This window comes from Panulirus ornatus, chromosome 39 (genome assembly GCF_036320965.1).
Source record: "Panulirus ornatus isolate Po-2019 chromosome 39, ASM3632096v1, whole genome shotgun sequence".
Lineage (NCBI taxonomy): Eukaryota > Metazoa > Arthropoda > Malacostraca > Decapoda > Palinuridae > Panulirus > Panulirus ornatus.
The window spans coordinates 5,890,543-5,910,050 of NC_092262.1; the positions used below are offsets into that span (position 1 = coordinate 5,890,543).

Here is a 19,508-nt window from a genome sequence, read left to right on the forward strand (position 1 = left end):
GATGGAGTGAAAAAGATTTTGTGTGATCGGGGCCTGAACATGCAGGAGGGTGAAAGGAGGGCAAGGAATAGAGTGAATTGGAGCGATGTGGTATACCGGGGTTGACGTGCTGTCAGTGGATTGAAGCAGGGCATGTGAAGCGTCTGGGGTAAACCATGGAAAGCTGTGTAGGTATGTATATTTGCGTGTGTGGACGTATGTATATACATGTGTATGGGGGGGGGGTTGGGCCATTTCTTTCGTCTGTTTCCTTGCGCTACCTCGCAAACGCGGGAGACAGCGACAAAGTATAATAAAAATAAAATAATATATATATATATATATATATATATATATATATATATATATATATATATATATATGATTTTATTTTCAGCACTTTAAGAATCATGATTGTTTGTGTGTGTGTGTGTGTGTGTGTGTGTGTGTGTGTGTGTGTGTGTGTCGTGTTGCATGTCCTATGCATAATCTAGAGTATCATTGTATCACGCTCTTCAGAAATGTCTACGAAAATGACTTCAGTGATATCATGAAATGGAAAGGGGGGTTTACATGTCTTTGTCAGAACGTGTTTGGCGTACTGCAGGGCAAACACTAAGCGTCTATCATAAGATCAATACAGAGACGAAGCCACCTTCCTTCCTCCACCATGATGGGAGACTAGCACTTAGCGCTTGCCTTAAAAGTAGCACTTACCATGATGCGCTAAGACTAGCACTTGGCGCTCGCCATAGGTTAGCATAATGCTCACCCTCCCCCCCCCCCCCCTCATATCTTGCTTTTAAGTCCTTTTATTCAAATTGTACCATTGTCAGTTGATAACCTCTCCATAGCTGGGTCATTTCCATAGCTGGGTCATCTCCATAGCTGGGTCATTTCCATAGCTGGGTCATCTCCATAGCTGGGTCATCTCCACAGCTGGGTCATCTCCATAGCTGGGTCATCTCCATAGCTGGGTCATTTCCATAGCTGGGTCATCTCCATAGCTGGGTCATCTCCACAGCTGGGTCATCTCCATAGCTGGGTCATTTCCATAGCTGGGTCATTTCCAAAGCTGGGTCATCACCATAGCTGGGTCATCTCCACAGCTGGGTCATCACCATAGCTGGGTCATATCCATAGATGGGTCATCACCATAGCTGGGTCATCTCCATAGCTGGGTCATCACCATAGCTGGGTCATCACCATAGCTGGGTCATCTCCATAGATGGGTCATCACCATAGCTGGGTCATCTCCATAGCTGGGTCATCACTATAGCTGGGTCATCTTTATAGCTGGGTCATCTCCATAGCTGGGTCATCTCCATAGATGGGTCATCACCATAGCTGGGTCATCTCCATAGCTGGGTCATCTCCATAGCTGGGTCATCTCCATAGCTGGGTCATTTCCAAAGCTGGGTCATCACCATAGCTGGGTCATCTCCATAGCTGGGTCATCTCCATAGCTGGGTCATCACCATAGCTGAGTCATTTCCAAAGCTGGGTCATCTCCATAGCTGGGTCATTTCTATAGCTGGGTCATCTCCAATGCTGGGTCATCTCCATAGCTGGGTCATCTCCATAGCTGGGTCATCTCCAAAGGTGGGTCATCTCCATAGCTGGGTCATCATAGCTGGTTCATTTCTATAGCTGGGTCATTTCCACAGCTGGGTCATCTCCATAGCTGGGTCATCTCCATAGCTGGGTCATTTCCATAGCTGGGTCACCTCCATGGCTGGGTCATCTCCATAGCTGGGTCATCTCCATAGCCTTAGTCATCTCTATAGGTGGGTCATCTCCATAGCTGGGTCATCTCCATAGCTGGGTCATCTCCATAGCTGGGTCATTACCATAACTTGGTCATTTCCATAGCTGAGTCATCTCCATAGCTGGGTCATCTCCATAGCTGGGTCATTTCCATAGCTGGGTCATCTCCATAGCTTGGTCATCTACATAGCTGGGTCATCTCCATAGCTGGTTCATTTCCATAGCTGGTTCATTTCCATAACTGGGTCATTTCCATAGCTGGGTGATCTCCATAGCTGGGTCATCTCCATAGCCTTAGTCATCTCTGTAGCTGGGTCATCTCCATAGCTGGGTCATCACCATAGCTGGGTCATCACCATAGCTGGGACATCACCATAGCTGGGTCATCTCCATAGTTGGGTCATCTCCATAGCTGGGTCATCTCCATAGCTGGGTCATCTCCATAGCTGGGTCATTTCCATGGCTGGGTCATCTCCATAGCTGGGTCATCTCCATAGCTGGGTCATCTCCATAGCCTTAGTCATCTCTATAGCTTCGTCATTTCCATAGCTGGGTCATTTCCATAGCTGGGTCATCTCCATAGCTGGGTCATCACCATAGCTGGGTCATTTCCATAGCTGGGTCATCTCCATAGCTGGGTCATCTCCATAGCTGGGTCATCTCCATAGCTGGGTTATTTCCATAGCTGGGTCATTTCCATAGCTGGGTCATCTCCATAGCTGGGTCATCTCCATACCCTTAGCCATCTCTATTGCTGGGTCATTTCCATAGCTGGGTCATCACTATAGCTGGGTCATCTCCATAGCTGGGTCATCTCCATAGCTGGGTCATCACCATAGCTTGGTCATTTCCATAGCTGGGTCATCTCCATAGCTGGGTCATCTCCATAGCTGGGTCATCTCCATAGCTGGGTCATCACCATAGCTGGGTCACCTCCATAGCTGGGTCATCTCCATAGCTGGGTCATCACCATAGCTGGGTCATCTCCATAGCTGGGTCATCTCCATAGCTGGGTCATCACCATAGCTTGGTCATTTCCATTGCTGGGTCATCTCCATAGCTTGGTCATCTCCATAGCTGGGTCATCTCCATAGCTGTTTCATCTCCATAGTTGGGTCATCTCCATAGCTGGGTCATCTCCATAGCTGGGTCATCACCATAGCTGGGTCATCACCATAGCTGGGTCATTTCCATAGCTGGTTCATCACCATAGCTGGGTCATCTCCACAGCTGGGTCATCACCATAGTTAGGTCATCTCCATAGCTGGGTCATCACCATACTTAGGTCATCTCCATAGCTGGGTCATCACCATAGCTGGGTCATCACCATAGCTGGGTCATCACCATAGCTGGGTCATCTCCATAGTTAGGTCATCACCATAGCTGGGTCATCACCATAGCCTTAGTCATCTCTATAGCTGGGTCATCTCCATAGCTGGGTCATCACCATAGCTGGGTCATCACCATAGCTGGGTCATCTCCATAGTTAGGTCATCACCATAGCTGGGTCATCACCATAGCCTTAGTCATCTCTATAGCTGGGTCATCTCCATAGCTGGGTCATCTCCATAGCTGGGTCATCTCCATAGCTGGGTCATCTCCATAGCTGGGTCATCACCATAGCTGGGTCATCTCCATAGCTAGGTCATTCATTGGACTTCACAGTGTTGTGTGTGTGTGTGTGTGTGTGTGTGTGTGTGTGTGTGTGTGTGGAAGCCAGATCAGGTACAGTCATAGTTAGGCTAGTTAATAGCTAGTTAGGACCGCCACATATTGTAACAGTTTTATTGACCATAATTGATCTGTTTAGAAGGAGGTGTTGGGGGGAAATTAAAAGGGGGGGGGGGGGATCAGGTCACCCCTTGCTTTTCTCTCTTCCTAAAGTGGGGGAAATTTCAAGTCTGTCAGCCACTCTCTTTATTTTTCATCTCATTGATCGTACTTAGGGTCCCATCTTCGTGTTAATTACTTATATTACATATATTACTTATATTCATCGTAATTACTTTCAAACAGTGGTTAGAGAGGAAAAGAGGAGGAGCAAATTTACTCCCAGTTTTCTCTTTGTTTCGTTTCTCCCCCCACACGTCTGTATCTTAATATTTCCATTCTTTCTTTTTTTTTTTTGCAGAAAGAGCAGCTATTCCAGTGATGGCTGAGCGTCGAAACCAGTACGTCGATCGAGAGCAATACCTCAGACAAGCAGCTGAAGATGCAGATAACATGCTGAGGCAGTGTAAGCACCAGGTCACTTGAGTGTTATGTCGGCTTTCATTTGATCCTCCTTTCGACCTATTCCGCCATTTCCTGCATCGGCAGAGTAGCGTCGGGAACAGAGGCGTGGCACTGATGTGCGTAGATTCCCCCCCCCCCCCCCCCCATCCAGCAGTATAGATCAATGGTTTGTCTTTCACGTCCATAAAGCCAAGAAAAATCGTAAGATTTACGTGAAGTTCGTTGCAGGTACCAACACCTCCGTTGGCCCATGTATTGAGTTCGATGTCGTCTTCTTTTTCCAGTACAAGACTTCACGTTGGACGCGGGTCCCAGAAGACTTGGTCGCTCTCACGGTGACATGGGCTCTGGAAACCGCATTCGAACTACCAGTCCACAGGTGAGTCGTGCATGGTTCGCTAAATGTCGCCTATGAGGTAAGAGCCCTTAGACTTCAGCCCCCTTCAAGGGTTCGCTAAATGTCGCCTATGAGGTAAGAGCCCTTAGACTTCAGCCCTCCAAGGGCTCGCTATTAGACTTCAGCCCTCCAAGGGCTCGCTAAGTGTCGCCTATGAGGTAAGAGCCCTTAGACTTCAGCCCTCCAAGGGCTTGCTAAGTGTCGCCTTTGAGGTAAGAGCCCTTAGATTAGACCCCTCCAAGGGCTCGCTAAGTGTCGCCTATGAGGTAAGAGCCCTTAGACTTGAGCCCTCCAAGGGCCTGCTAAGTATCGCCTATGAGGTAAGAGCCCTTAGGTTAGACCCCTCCAAGGGCTCGCTAAGTGTCGCCTATGAGGTAAGAGCCCTTAGACTTCAGCCCCCTTCAAGGGTTCGCTAAGTGTCGCCTATGATGTAAGAGCCCTTAGACTTCAGCCCTCCAAGGGCTCGCTATTAGACTTCAGCCCTCCAAGGGCTCGCTAAGTGTCGCCTATGATGTAAGAGCCCTTAGACTTCAGCCCTCCAAGGGCTCGCTATTAGACTTCAGCCCTCCAAGGGCTTGCTAAGTGTCGCCTATGAGGTAAGAGCCCTTAAATTAGACCCCTTCAAGGGTTCGCTAAGTGTCGCCTATGATGTAAGAGCCCTTAGACTTCAGCCCTTCAAGGGCTCGCTATTAGACTTCAGCCCTCCAAGGGCTTGCTAAGTGTCGCCTATGAGGTAAGAGCCCTTAGATTAGACCCCTTCAAGGGTTCGCTAAGTGTCGCCTATGAGGTAAGAGCCCTTAGACTTCAGCCCTCTTCAAGGGTTCGCTAAGTGTCGCCTGTGAGGTAAGAGCCCTTAGACTTGAGCCCTCCAAGGGCTTGCTAAGTGTCGCCTATGAGGTAAGAACCCTTAGACTTGAGCCCTCCAAGGGGAGTGTCCCTCTCAGGTTTTATTTGGTCAATCGAAGGTAAGGTTCTGAGGAGGACACACACACACACACACACACACACACACACACACACACACACACACACACACACCGCCTCTCATGTGTGCTCACCTCCTGTAAGTCTTCGCGTCCTGCCGTGCTCTGTGTCCTCGTATCTTACCATCTCAACTTTGAGTCTTTGGGGATTTAAGTCCCTGAAAGAGGGATTTGAGCACGACTCTATTTGTATAGGATTAAACTAGCTTGAAAAACCATGTCATGTCCTGTACAACTAAGGTTTTCCGTGACCTGTTTTTTCCGTCGTAGCCTCGTTCCATGATGGACCAGCTCCTTCTGGAAACCACCTTCATGTGGCTTTTTGATAGTTTAGCTTCCCTCCCCCTTCCCACTTTCAACTGCTTGTCATTTTCGTAGAAAACTACTTCCGATGTATTCTAATCCCCCCCCCCCCCCCCCTGTGGCAAAAGTCAAGATCATATCCCTGGTGTTGGAACCTTTTTAAATAGACTGACACACTATCGAATTCTGGTAAAAGCCAAATAAAACTGATGAAAGTCAACGATGTATTTCAGGTCGGGAGAGGTAAAAGGAGGAGGGGTGGTTCAAACAAGAGAGGCAGGATACGACAGGGATCAGTCGGTGGCGACAGGGATCCTCCGGGATATGGCTGGCCACTGCATAGTCCCAGGGATTCTCCGGGATATGGCTGGCCACAGCAGAGTCCCAGGGATCCCCCAAGACATGGCTGGCCAAGGCAAGGAAGAGAATTCTCAGACTACATTCCTGGCTATGGACGTACACACCACCTGACAATACGGACCCTTGTCGAGTCGCTGTCTTCCACATCCACATTTTCAGCCAGCCTGTTGCAGATCATGGAAGGCATGGCCCTCTCTCCTTCGTTTGTACGCGAGGTTGCGTCAGACTACCCATGGGTATTTCATGTCGATGGCGAGAGAGTAGAATTGAGGCCTGAAGTGACCATTTGCACAGCCCACCCGGATCCCCAGGGATGTTCGAGGTCTTCATGTAAAGCGCTACACATATGTCCCAACTACGTCTTCAGTTGGTGTCACGCTAAAAACTGTGTCCTGGGTCACAGGTGGTACACAGATCACAATACTTCTGTCCTCAAACTTTTCCTCCTGGATCACCTACAGGTGAAAGACCTTCGCAAATTAGTCCGACACTTGAGGGACCAGAGTAACCCAGGACCGCTGGATGTGTGTCGTAAGTACAACGAAGGTGGTTGTAGCCAGACCGACTGTGGTGCCCTACATGTGTGTCTCAAGTATTTAACTCGACTGACAAGCTGTCCCGGAGATGAGTGTCGGCTGAACCACGACATTCTGCGTGATGACTGTTGCTGCCTTCTGAAATCGCATGGGATATCTGTCAACGAGGCCCCTCGAGACATTGTGATGGCGCTGCTCGCTGCCATCCCCAGCCTGGCCCAGCCAGACGAGCCTTCGAGCAGGAGGAAGGCATCATCCCGAGAGCGATTGCGTCCCCAGCAGCAAACTCCGAAAGAAGACGCCAAAAGGAAGTTGGAAAGAGAAAGGAGAGCGAAGGAGAAGGTAAATACAAGACGAGAAAGGAATTTGAAGGAAGGAAGGAAACGTGTCGGCAGTGAGAGTGAATCTAGGTCTGAGAGTGATAATGATGATGGTGATCAGAGTTCACTGTCTAAGAGTGACAGTGGATCAGGTGAGAGAGAGAGCGAAGATGGTGTAGTGTCACAGAAGAGAAGTGCCCGAAGGACATCAGAGAGAAACAGGAAAATCGAGTCGATGAAAGAGAAATATATCAAGGATAATGTTGAGGATTCATCTTCGAGTAGCGAGGGTGAGAGCGATTCTGACGAGAATGACTTGGAAACGAGTGCATCCTCCGATTATGGAGAAGGTCGGGCACACGCGGACGTAAAGAAGGACGCAACATCGAAGAGGTCGAAGAAGAAGAAGAACGTCGCTCCTGGCTCAGGGGATGAGAACTCCACGGCCGCTCCTCCTACGCGCCAGAAACGGGTGAAACGCCGCACGACATGGTCCCACTACCTGCAGGGGGACGTGCCAGTGTTAGAAATCTGTTACTACTCAGTAGAAAGTAGCTGCAAGAATGAGGCGAGCGCCTGCCCACGTCTTCATGCATCGCAACACTTCCACTGGCAGGTGGCGAAAAGGGCCGATCAATGGTACAACCTAAGGCCCAGCCAGGTCACTTGTTTAGAACGCGCCTTCTGTGACCCCTCGCAAGACGGAGTTGACCTCCCGCGAATTGATCCTTCAACCCTGGAGATATCCTTGAGTGGCCTATTCATCGTGATGAGTCGGGAGCTCTGGCGTGCCGACTTCAAAGCTATGAACTTGACCGATTCGACCGGAACCAAGATACTTCATCTCCGACGCCTGTGCACAGAGACCATCTCTGGCCAGGCGATCAAACCGGCAAATTTCCTGTGGTATTTCTCGGACAAGAATCAGAAATGGGTCCAGTATGGTAAGGTAGACACCACAGGAGGAACCGACTTAGTCAGTAATGTAACGTCAGTCGACATTGAGAAACACTTCCAACAGAATCCATCAGGGTCTGTGAGCTTTCAGAATTCCAAGTTTACCTACGTCCTCGACTTCACCACCATGAACCAAACCAACCAGGTTACCAAAGTTACTCGAGCTGTGCGACGTAGACCTGAACCTCATCTACCAGACGAGAAAGGTGACCGCAGTAGCAGTACGTGTGCCACAGACCTGCCCATAGACTGGGAGATAATGCAAGCTGAAGAACGCGTTCGGCGTGTGGCTCTCTCTCCCTCTTCGCCCGAATACCAAAGTGTGCTCACTCTTCTCCAACGAACATTGCTAAATCCTAACGTGCTGAAAGTGGAACGGATCCAAAATCCATATTTATGGAGAGCATTCCAAAATAAGGTCAAAGAGATGACTGCCATTTACGGGGACGAGTCGCAAGTCGACATACGACAGCTCTTCCACGGGACCATCCACACCGTGGTGCCTAATATTTGCGCCGAGAATTTTGACTGGCGTCTTCACGGCTCTGCATCTGGCCAGAGCTTCGGTCGAGGAACCTATTTTGCCAGAGACGCATCTTACTCCTATGGCTACTGTAAGGCCGACACAAACAACATGAAGTATTTGTTTGTGGCCAGTACGGCTGTGGGGAGCATGACTGTGGGCAATTCAGCTATGGTTCGTCCTCCTCCAAACCTGGCCACAAATGCTCCTTACGACTCGACGGTTAACTCGCTGAGTTCCCCGTCCATATTTGTGAAGTATGACAAGCAAGAATATTACCCACAATACATCGTCACTTTGACATGAAATGGCAAGGGGTTGATCATAGGTCTGAGTGTGGTCCACTGTGCTTGTTTGTGGGTTTTGTAATGGTGTTCTCATACATAAATTTGTCATTTTCTACAAATATTCTATGAAATTTATCATTGTGATCTATCAATATATATATATATATATATATATATATATATATATATATATATATATATATATATATATATATATATATAAGTCCACGGGGAAAATGAAACACGTATGTTTACCAAATGGCGTCCTAGCTTCGTCTCTTCGATTTATATTAAGTGACTTATATTTCTCTCTTGTGTCTCCCCTGATGATGTGATTATTACACGAAAGTGCATCTGGTAACTTATCGTGTTTCATTTTCCCCATTGACTCATAGGAATATCTTGATCACGCGCAAAATTGTGATCATTTCCAATATATACATACAACTCTATCCATAGCCCACGCCTCGCAACCATACAACATTGTTAGAACCACTATTCCTTCAAACATACCCATTTTGCTTTCCGAGATAATGTTCTCGACTTCCAAACATTCTTCAAGGCTCCCAGAATTATCGCCCCCTCCCCCACCCTATGATTCACTTCCGCTTCCATGGTTCCATCCGCTGCCAGATCCACTCCCAGAAATCTAAAACACTTTACTTCCTCCAGTTTTTCTCCATTCAAACTTACCTCCCAATTGACTTGACCCTCAACCCTACTGTACCTAATAACCTTGCTCTTATTCACATTTACTCTTAACTTTCTTCTTTCACACACTTTACCAAACTCAGTCACCAGCTTCTGCAGTTTCTTACATGAATCAGCCACCAGCGCTGTATCATCAGCGAACAACAACTAACTCACTTCCCAAGCTCTCTCATCCACAACAGACTGCATGCTTGCCCCTCTTTCCAAAACTCTTGCATTCACCTCCCTAACAACCCCATCCATAAACAAATTAAACAACCATGGAGACATCACACACCCCTGCCGCAAACCTACATTCACTGAGAACCAATCACTTTCCTCTCTTCCTACACGTGCACATGCCTTACATCCTCGATCAAAACTTTTCACTGCTAACAACTTGCCTCCCACACCATAATATATATATAATATATATATATATATATATATATATATATATATATATATATATATATATATATATATATATATATATATTTTTTTTTTTTTTTTTTCCCGCTGTCTCTCGCGTTTGCGAGGTAGCGCAAGGAAACAGACGAAAGAAATGGCCCAACCAACCCCCATACACATGTATATACATACGTCCACACACGCAAATATACATACCTACACAGCTTTCCATGGTTTACCCCAGACGCTTCACATGCCCTGATTCAATCCACTGACAGCACGTCAACCCCGGTATACCACATCGATCCAATTCACTCTATTCCTTGCCCTCCTTTCACCCTCCTCCATGTTCAGGCCCCGATCACACAAAATCTTTTTCACTCCATCCTTCCACCTCCAATTTGGTCTCCCACTTCTCCTCGTTCCCTCCACCTCCAACACATATATCCTCTTGGTCAATCTTTCCTCACTCATTCTCTCCGTGTGCCCAAACCATTTCAAAACACCCTCTTCTGCTCTCTCAACCACGCTCTTTTTATTTCCACACATCTCTCTTACCCTTATGTTACTTACTCGATCAAACCACCTCACACCACACATTGTCCTCAAACATCTCATTTCCAGCACATCCATCCTCCTGCGCACAACTGTATCCATAGCCCACGCCTCGCAACCATACAACATTGTTGAAACCACTATTCCTTCAAACATACCCATTTTTGCTTTCCGAGATAATGTTCTCGACTTCCACACATTCTTCAAAGCTCCCAGAATTTTCGCCCCCTCCCCCACCCTATGATCCACTTCCGCTTCCATGGTTCCATCCGCTGCCAGATCCACTCCCAGATATCTAAAACACTTTACTTCCTCCAGTTTTTCTCCATTCAAACTCACCTCCCAATTGACTTGACCCTCAACCCTACTGTACCTAATAACCTTGTTCTTATTCACATTTACTCTTAACTTTCTTCTTTCACACACTTTACCAAACTCAGTCACCAGCTTCTGCAGTTTCTCACATGAATCAGCCACCAGTGCTGTATCATCAGCAAACAACAACTGACTCACTTCCCAAGCTCTCTCATCCACAACAGACTTCATACTTGCCCCTCTTTCCAAAACTCTTGCATTCACCTCCCTAACAACCCCATCCATAAACAAATTAAACAACCATGGAGACATCACACACGACTGCCGCAAACCTACATTCACTGAGAACCAATCACTTTCCCCTCTTCCCACACGTACACATGCCTTACATCCTCGATAAAAACTTTTCACTGCTTCTAACAACTTGCCTCCCACACCATATATTCTTAATACCTTCCACAGAGCATCTCTATCAACTCTATCATATGCCTTCTCCAGATCCATAAATGCTACATACAAATCCATTTGCTTTTCTAAGTATTTCTCAAATACATTCTTCAAAGCAAACACCTGATCCACACATCCTCTACCACTTCTGAAACCTCACTGCTCTTCCCCAATCTGATGCTCTGTACATGCCTTCACCCTCTCAATCAATACCCTCCCATATAATTTACCAGGAATACTCAAACTTATACCTCTGTAATTTGAGCACTCACTCTTATCCCCTTTGCCTTTGTACAATGGCACTATGCACGCATTCCGCCAATCCTCAGGCACCTCACCATGAGTCATACATACATTAAATAACCTTACCAACCAGTCAATAATACAGTCACCCCCTTTTTTAATAAATTCCACTGCAATACCATACAAACCTGCTGCCTTGCCGGCTTTCATCTTCCGCAAAGCTTTTACTACCTCTTCTCTGTTTACCAAATCATTTTCCCTAACCCTCTCACTTTGCACACCACCTCGACCAAAACACCCTATATCTGCCACTCTATCATCAAACACATTCAACAAACCTTCAAAATACTCACTCCATCTCCTTCTCACATCACCACTACTTGTTATCACCTCCCCATTTGCGCCCTTCATATGTATATATATATATATATATATATATATATATATATATATATATATATATATATATATATATATATATATATATATATATATTACCGCACTACACCCACATGAAGTCCCATTGCGAGTTAAATGTCAATTTTGATCAAGTTATATGACCGTCATTTTAACAATACAGTACTTTTTTTTTTTTTTTTTTTTTTGCATAGATGTCTCCCTGAAGATCACTACTTTCCCTGCATCTGATTGTAGTGCATTCTTGCGAAGCGGCATGAAATGCACGGAATTGATTCTATAAGACTTGTTGGGTCATTTCTCCATACATCTTATTGGCATATGTAAATGCCAACGTGTTTATGATATAAAGATTGAAATAAAGATCGTAGGTTCTTAACCACCTCCTTCCTTTCCCCTCTCCCATATATACTCAAGCCTCCGGAATGTTGTCTCAGCTAGCGTTGATGACCATGAGACAACACGGGCTCGCTCTCAGCGTCGAACCCACGTTGCTGAGCATTGTACGTGAGGGAGACTTCTGTGAGAAACCGCCATTAACCTGTTGCCAAAGTCCCGCTTAAAAATAGAAGAAAAGAGTCAAAAGGAGACCCAACCTTCAGCTGACGATATATTACAGATAACAGTTAAGGAAATTCTATGTGAGTTGGCCTTACGTTGACTAAGGCAATGAGTTCTTAACGAACCAGCCAGGGGCCAGAACATAAAATGAAGCAAGGAACACGTTAGGGAAAAAATGCTGAGAAATGCTTCTGTTTTCGATGGTATACGAGTAAAGGCTGAGTCAACTGAACTGAAGAAGATCTGAATGTCGCAAGGGTACAAACTTTTACAGAAACACATGACTGTAAAGAGCGCTAAATATAGCGACGTGTTGCCACTTGGATAGACCAGACCAGTGCTACCATAAGAGGTAATTCCACTAAGATAGACAAGACCAGTGCTACCATAAGAGGTAATTCCACTAGGATAGACCAGACCAGTGCTACCATAAGAGGTAATTCCACTAGGATAGACCAGACCAGTGCTACCATAAGAGGTAATTCCACAAGGATAGACCAGACCAGTGCTACCATAAGAGGTAATTCCACTAGGATAGACAAGACCAGTGCTACCATAAGAGGTAATTCCACTAGGATAGACCAGACCAGTGCTACCATAAGAGGTAATTCCACTAAGATAGACAAGACCAGTGCTACCATAAGAGGTAATTCCACTAGGATAGACCAGACCAGTGCTACCATAAGAGGTAATTCCACTAGGATAGACCAGACCAGTGCTACCATAAGAGGTAATTCCACTAAGATAGACAAGACCAGTGCTACCATAAGAGGTAATTCCACTAGGATAGACCAGACCAGTGCTACCATAAGAGGTAATTCCACTAAGATAGACAAGACCAGTGCTACCATAAGAGGTAATTCCACTAGGATAGACCAGACCAGTGCTACCATAAGAGGTAATTCCACTAGGATAGACAAGACCAGTGCTACCATAAGAGGTAATTCCACTAGGATAGACCAGACCAGTGCTACCATAAGAGGTAATTCCACTAAGATAGACAAGACCAGTGCTACCATAAGAGGTAATTCCACTAGGATAGACCAGACCAGTGCTACCATAAGAGGTAATTCCACTAGGATAGACAAGACCAGTGCTACCATAAGAGGTAATTCCACTAGGATAGACAAGACCAGTGCTACCATAAGAGGTAATTCCACTAGGATAGACAAGACCAGTGCTACCATAAGAGGTAATACCACTAGGATAGACAAGACCAATGCTACCATAAGAGGTCTATAAATGGCTCAATAATACATAACTGCACGACTGCCATCTATCTCTACCTGAAAGACCATTTTCCGGTTAGTAAATCTATGGAGATCGACCTTGACGTCGTATACATAAGGTCTATGTTACTTTGAAGGGGATAACTACGTAGTTCTCTCTCGTTTCGTTGAAGCAGATAATCCTCACTCTATTTTCTAAATGGTTCTTAATTTCTCCCTTTAAGTCGATAATGAGCCATTTGAAGCACACGTTGGTTATAACGAAACAGCTGTTCTGATACAGGTGTACGGTTGACATAATTTACATAGTGAGTCGTGAAGTGTTGGCAGAGTTTACATAGTGAGTAGTGAAGTGTTGTCGGAGTCTACATAGTGAGTGTTGAAGTTTACATAGTCAGTAGTTTACATAGTGAGTAGCGAAGTGGTGACATAGTTTATATAAGAAGTAAAGTGTTAACATAGCTTCTATACAGTAAGTGGCAAAGCGTTGACTTGGTTCGGACGACAAAGAAAATCATTTGGCAGTTTACTTCGCAAGTAAACTTTACAAACAGTTGAACTTGTACAAAGACTGAATCACGTTATCAAGGTGAATTACTTCGTAATTTCGTAACGTAAACAGCTGATTATCAACTCCTCCCATTATTCTATCTTATTTTGCTCAGTTTCTCGTAACCCAGTTTAAGGGCGATGCTTATTGTGTGCATGTCTGTAGATAAATGCATATTAGAACTCCCATATGTGAGTGCTGTTGCAAGTTCGAGCGCTACCATGAGCGTGTAAATGGGATGTTACTTTTTGAGAATATCTTAGAATAAATGAAAAATAATCATGACATGGCAACTTCGATTGTAAACATAAACATCTTGTACCCTGCTAATGTACCTATGACACCCATTCTGGCATGGACAACTTTAAATGTTTCTGTTCAAATAGTTTCATTTTTTTTATTCGTTTGTGAATCCTTGTAGCATTGTAGCGTACCACATACTGTATGGTCCCTTGTAATCTAAATATGTTGATCGTACGTCCGGCAGATGGGGAAAAAATGGCGCCAGGCAGCCACGCACTTTGGCTCCGCCCCCAATCATGTTAACCTCCCTGAGTTTTGAACCAAAACCGCTTTTCAGTGTATGGTAAAATGATATATAAGATTTATTGCCTGGGTGCTATCGCCAAAATGCTAATGGCCTCCATGGCCCTGCCTAAATAAAGCTTAAATAACCAATCATCCAATCAACCAATCATGTAACGTTACCAAGCCATCATGTTTACCACAGGTCTTAGTCATGTCCTTGTGACTTCATTACACCACACCATCACACCCTCCTCCACCCCATTCCCTCACCCACGATCACCATTTCTACATTTCGAATTCATTAAGGCCTGTGTCAGAGAATTATAAACATCAAACGTTTTAAAAGCATCAAACGTTGCACGAAGTGTGGGCAAAAGATGTAAGTCAATGTGTTATTAATCTTACTCTTCCATTCAATGGTTCTCGAAACAAGACGTGGCAAAAATACACAGAGTGAACAAGCATGGAAAGTCACGTGAACAGATGATGATGAATGATACACTCACATGACAAGATAAATAATGACTCTTGCATTCACCTCCCTAACAACCCCATCCATAAACAAATTTAAACAACCATGGAGACATCACACACCCCTGCCGCAAACCTACATTCACTGAGAACCAATCACTTTCCTCTCTTCCTACACGTACACATGCCTTACAACCCCTGAATATACAATAAGTTATATATATATAATATTTATATACAAAATAATAGTTTCTAAGCGACCCACGAAATGGAGAAGTCATCCCGGGATCGGTTCATAGAAAACGTATTCGTCTATTTCTGGTCGTATCTATGTACACGTTCGGTACGTAGGGACGACCAGTGTCACCCTCTCAACCTCAGTCTAGCGTTACTGCGTTGCTAATTGCGTCAGTCTATCGTTACTGCGTTGTGAACTGCGGCGATAGACGTGTTTGTTCGCCTGGGAATTACGATCCGTGCTGTGAGTGTCGACCAGTGAGTTCTAGAACGTGTTTTAATAGGCTGGGTTGTGAGAGTGCTCTGGGTTGAAGGGAAGGACACTGTACGAAGTGACCGAAGGAGTGAAGTGTTCGTTAAAGAGTGAAGTGTTCGTTATATGGGCCGGGGAAAGTGAGTGATGCTGTGATTGAAGTGTTCATTATATGGGCTGGGGAAAGTGAGTGATGGTGCGATTGAAGTGTTCGTTATATGGGCCTTGGAAAGTGAGTGATGGTGTGATTGAAGTGTTCGTTATATAGGCCTTGGAAAGTGAGTGATGGTGTGATTGAAGTGTTCGTTATATAGGGCCTTGGAAAGTGAGTGATGGTGTGATTGAAGTGTTCGTTATATGAGCCGGGGAAAGTGAGTGATGGTGTGATTGTGAATAACGTAAACATAGCTGGGGATGATGGTTAGAAGTGGGGCAAAAGGGAACAAGGTGTGATAATACTTGTGGTAAAACGAAGTGTAATAATATGTAGAGACGTACACTGTGTATGTTGGGGGGGGTTGGGCCATTCTTGTCGTCTGTTTCCTTGCGCTACCTCGCTAACGCGGGAGACAGCGACAAAGCAAAATAAATATAACGTACACTAGGAAGTTCAACATTGTTTATAATGACGCCTGTAAACAGTGGATATCTTTGATGTGTTTGCAGTGTGGTATGAGTATGGGAAACCCTCTCGAAACTCTCTTAATTAATTTATATATGTTACTTTTTGAGAACAATATACATTATGACACGTTAGGTAGTAATAATAGTCCTTTTTGAGAACAATAAACATTATTCTTTCGTCTGTTTCCTTGCGCTACCTCGCAAACGCGGGAGACAGCGACAAAGCAAAATAAATATAAAATAAATACGTTACGTAATAATAGTAGGAATGATGAAACTTTATCTCCTCTTACCTAGTCATTGTAGGAATGATGAAACTTTATCTCCTCTTACCTAGTCATTGTAGGAATGATGAAACTTTATCTCCTCTTACCTAGTCATTGTAGGAATGATGAAACTTTATCTTACCTAGTCATTGTAGGAATGGTGAAACTTTATCTTACCTAGTCATTGTAGGAATGATGAAACTTTATCTCCTCTTACCTAGTCATTGTAGGAATGATGAAACTTTATCTTACCTAGTCATTGTAGGAATGGTGAAACTTTATCTTACCTAGTCATTGTAGGAATGGTGAAACTTTCCCTCACCTAGTCATTGTAGGAATGGTGAAACAAAAGACGCCGTTGAAGACGTGGCACCGACTTTAATCCCCAACCAACAAGTTGCACAGAAATTAAGTTTATATAGGCGCCCACGTATCCGTGTTGACTAAGAGTTTATAATTTCCGCCGCTAGAGTGCTCTACCGTCGCTCAAAACATGGAGGGAGACGAGCGTAATACATTATAAATACATATGCTGTAAATACGATACGTTAGAATACGTTAGATATTGTTGCTTTAGTAATAACCGAAGGCACGTCGGATTTGATGATATTTATTTCTTATCCGAAATGTTTGGTCAACCCGAGAAATGTTCACCTCTTGAAACCGGGAGACATTAATACATTGTCATTGTCCACAGGGATGAAAAATAAGCTAAAAGTTAGCATATATTGATTATTATCGTAAGGACAGGTGATGTCCAGAGTCTACATAAGTTATGTATTTATTCATACTTTGTCGCTGTCTCCCGCGTTAGCGAGGTAGCGCAGGGAAACAGACGAAAGAATGGCCCAACCCACCCACATACACATGTATATACATACACGTCCACACACGCACACATACATACCTATACATCTCAACGTATACATATATATACATACACAGACATATACATATTTACACATGTACATAATTCATACTTGCTGCCTTTATTCATTCCCGTCGCCACCCCGCCACACATTAAATGATACCCCCCCCCCCTCCCCAGCGCGCGCGCGAGGTAGCACTAGGAAAGACAACAAAGGCCACATTCTTTCACACCCAGTCTCTAGCTGTCATGTATAATGGCACCGAAACCACAGCTCCCTTTCCACATCCAGGCCCCACTAAACTTTCCATGGTTTACCCCAGATGCTTCACATGCCCTGGTTCAAAACATGGACAGCACGTCGACCCCGGTATACCATATCCTTCCAACTCCATCCTTCCACCTCCAATTTGGTCTCCCACTTCGCCTCGTTCCCTCCACCTCTGACACATATATCCTCTTGGTCAATCTTTCCTCACTCATTCTCTCCATGTGACCAAACCATTTCAATACACCCTCTTCAGCTCTCTCAACCACACTCTTTTTATTACCACACATCTCTCTTACCCTTTCATTACATACTTGATCAAACCACCTCACACCACATATTGTCCTCAAACATCTCATTTCCAACACATCCACCCTCCTCCGCACAACCCTATCTATAGCCCACGCCTCGCATCCACATAACATTGTTGGAACCACTATTCTTTCAAACATACCCAATTTCGCTTTCCGAGATAATGTTCTCGCCTTCCACACATTTTTCAACGCTCACAGAACTTTCGCCCCCTCCCCCACACTGTGACTCACTTCCGTTTCAATGGTTCCATCTGCTGCCAAATCCACTCCCAGATATCTAAAACACTTCACTTTCTCCAGTTCTTCTCCTTTCAAACTTACCTCCCAATTGACTTGTCCCTCAACCATACTGTACCTAATAACCTTCCTCTTATTCACATTTACTCTCAGGTTTCTTCTTTCACACACTTTACCAAACGCAGTCACCAGCTTCTGCAGTTTCTCACCCGAATCAGCCACCAATGCTGTATCATCAGTGAACAACAACTGACTCACTTCCCAGGTCCGCTCATCCACAACAGACTGCATACTTGCCCCTTTCTCCAAAACTTGTGCATTTACCTCCCAAACAACCCCATCCATAAACAAATTAAACAACCATGGAGACATCACGCACCCCTGCACCAAACCAACATTCACTGAGAACCAATCACTTTCCTCTCTTCCTACGGGTACACATGCCTTACATCCTTGGTAGAAACTTTTTTACTGCTTCTAACAACTTGCCTCCCACACCATATACTCTTAATACCTTCCACAGAGCATCTCTATCAACTCTTATCATATGCATTCTCCAGATCCATAAATGCTACATACAAATCCATTTGTTTTTCTAAGTATTTCTCACATACATTCTTCAAAGCAAACACCTGATCCACACATCCTCTACCACTTCTGAAACCACACTGCTCTTCCCCAGTCTGATGCCCTGTACATGCCTTCACCATCTCAATCAACACCCTCCCATATAATTTGCCAGGAATACTCAACAAATTCATACCTCTGTAATTTGAACACTCACCTTTATCCCCTTTGCCTTTGTACAGTGGCACTATGCATGCATTCCGCCAATCCTCAGGCATTTCACTATATTCACATTGAATATCCTCACCAACCAGTCAACAACACAGTCACCCCCTTTTTTAATAAATTCCACTGCAATACCATCCAAACCCGCTGCCTTGCCGGATTTCGTCTTCCACAGAGCTTTCACTACCTCTTCTCTGTTTGCCAAATCATTCTCCCTGACCCTCTCACTTTGCACACCACCTCGACCAAAACACCCTATATCTACCACTCTTATCATCGAACTTATTCAACATACCTTCAAAATACTCACTCCATCTTCTCACATCACCACAATGTCATTACCTCCCCATTAGCCCCCTTCACCGATGTTCCCATTTGTTCTCTTGTCTCACGCACTTTATTAACCTCCTTTCAAAACATGTTTTTATTCTCCTACATAAGTTAGTGTGACTAATATTTGTCTGGGAATTAAGGTTTATTTGGCAATATGTCTGGTGGGGAGGTATTGAAAATGGACTGAGGATGTTGGATGTTAAATGCATTTCAGGTCATACATGTGTTTTGTCAGTGTTTACGTTTGTTTGA

General features: G+C 44.8%; 2 protein-coding genes across 3 annotated transcripts in view; one reads left to right on the forward strand and one right to left on the reverse strand.

Moving 5' to 3' along the window:
* LOC139761062 (organic cation transporter protein-like) overlaps positions 1–19,508 on the reverse strand; it is a 78,817-nt gene that overhangs the window by 26,168 nt on the left and 33,141 nt on the right. The window contains exon 1 of one of the 2 annotated variants that reach the window (XM_071684859.1): positions 16,767–17,122. The exons of the other annotated variant lie outside the window; for it this stretch is intronic. The gene's annotated coding sequence lies outside the window, so the exon portion shown is untranslated. Of the gene's footprint in view, positions 1–16,766; positions 17,123–19,508 lie in introns of those variants that run through there. 2 annotated transcript variants of the gene reach the window in all.
* The window catches only part of LOC139761218 (uncharacterized), a 46,235-nt gene that overhangs the window by 4,618 nt on the left and 22,109 nt on the right, over positions 1–19,508 (forward strand). The window contains exons 2-3 of the mRNA XM_071685259.1: positions 3,878–3,982; positions 4,266–4,360. Of these exons, the coding sequence (XP_071541360.1) occupies positions 3,898–3,982; positions 4,266–4,360 (180 nt within the window). The 5' untranslated portion in view covers positions 3,878–3,897. The remainder of the gene's footprint in view (positions 1–3,877; positions 3,983–4,265; positions 4,361–19,508) is intronic.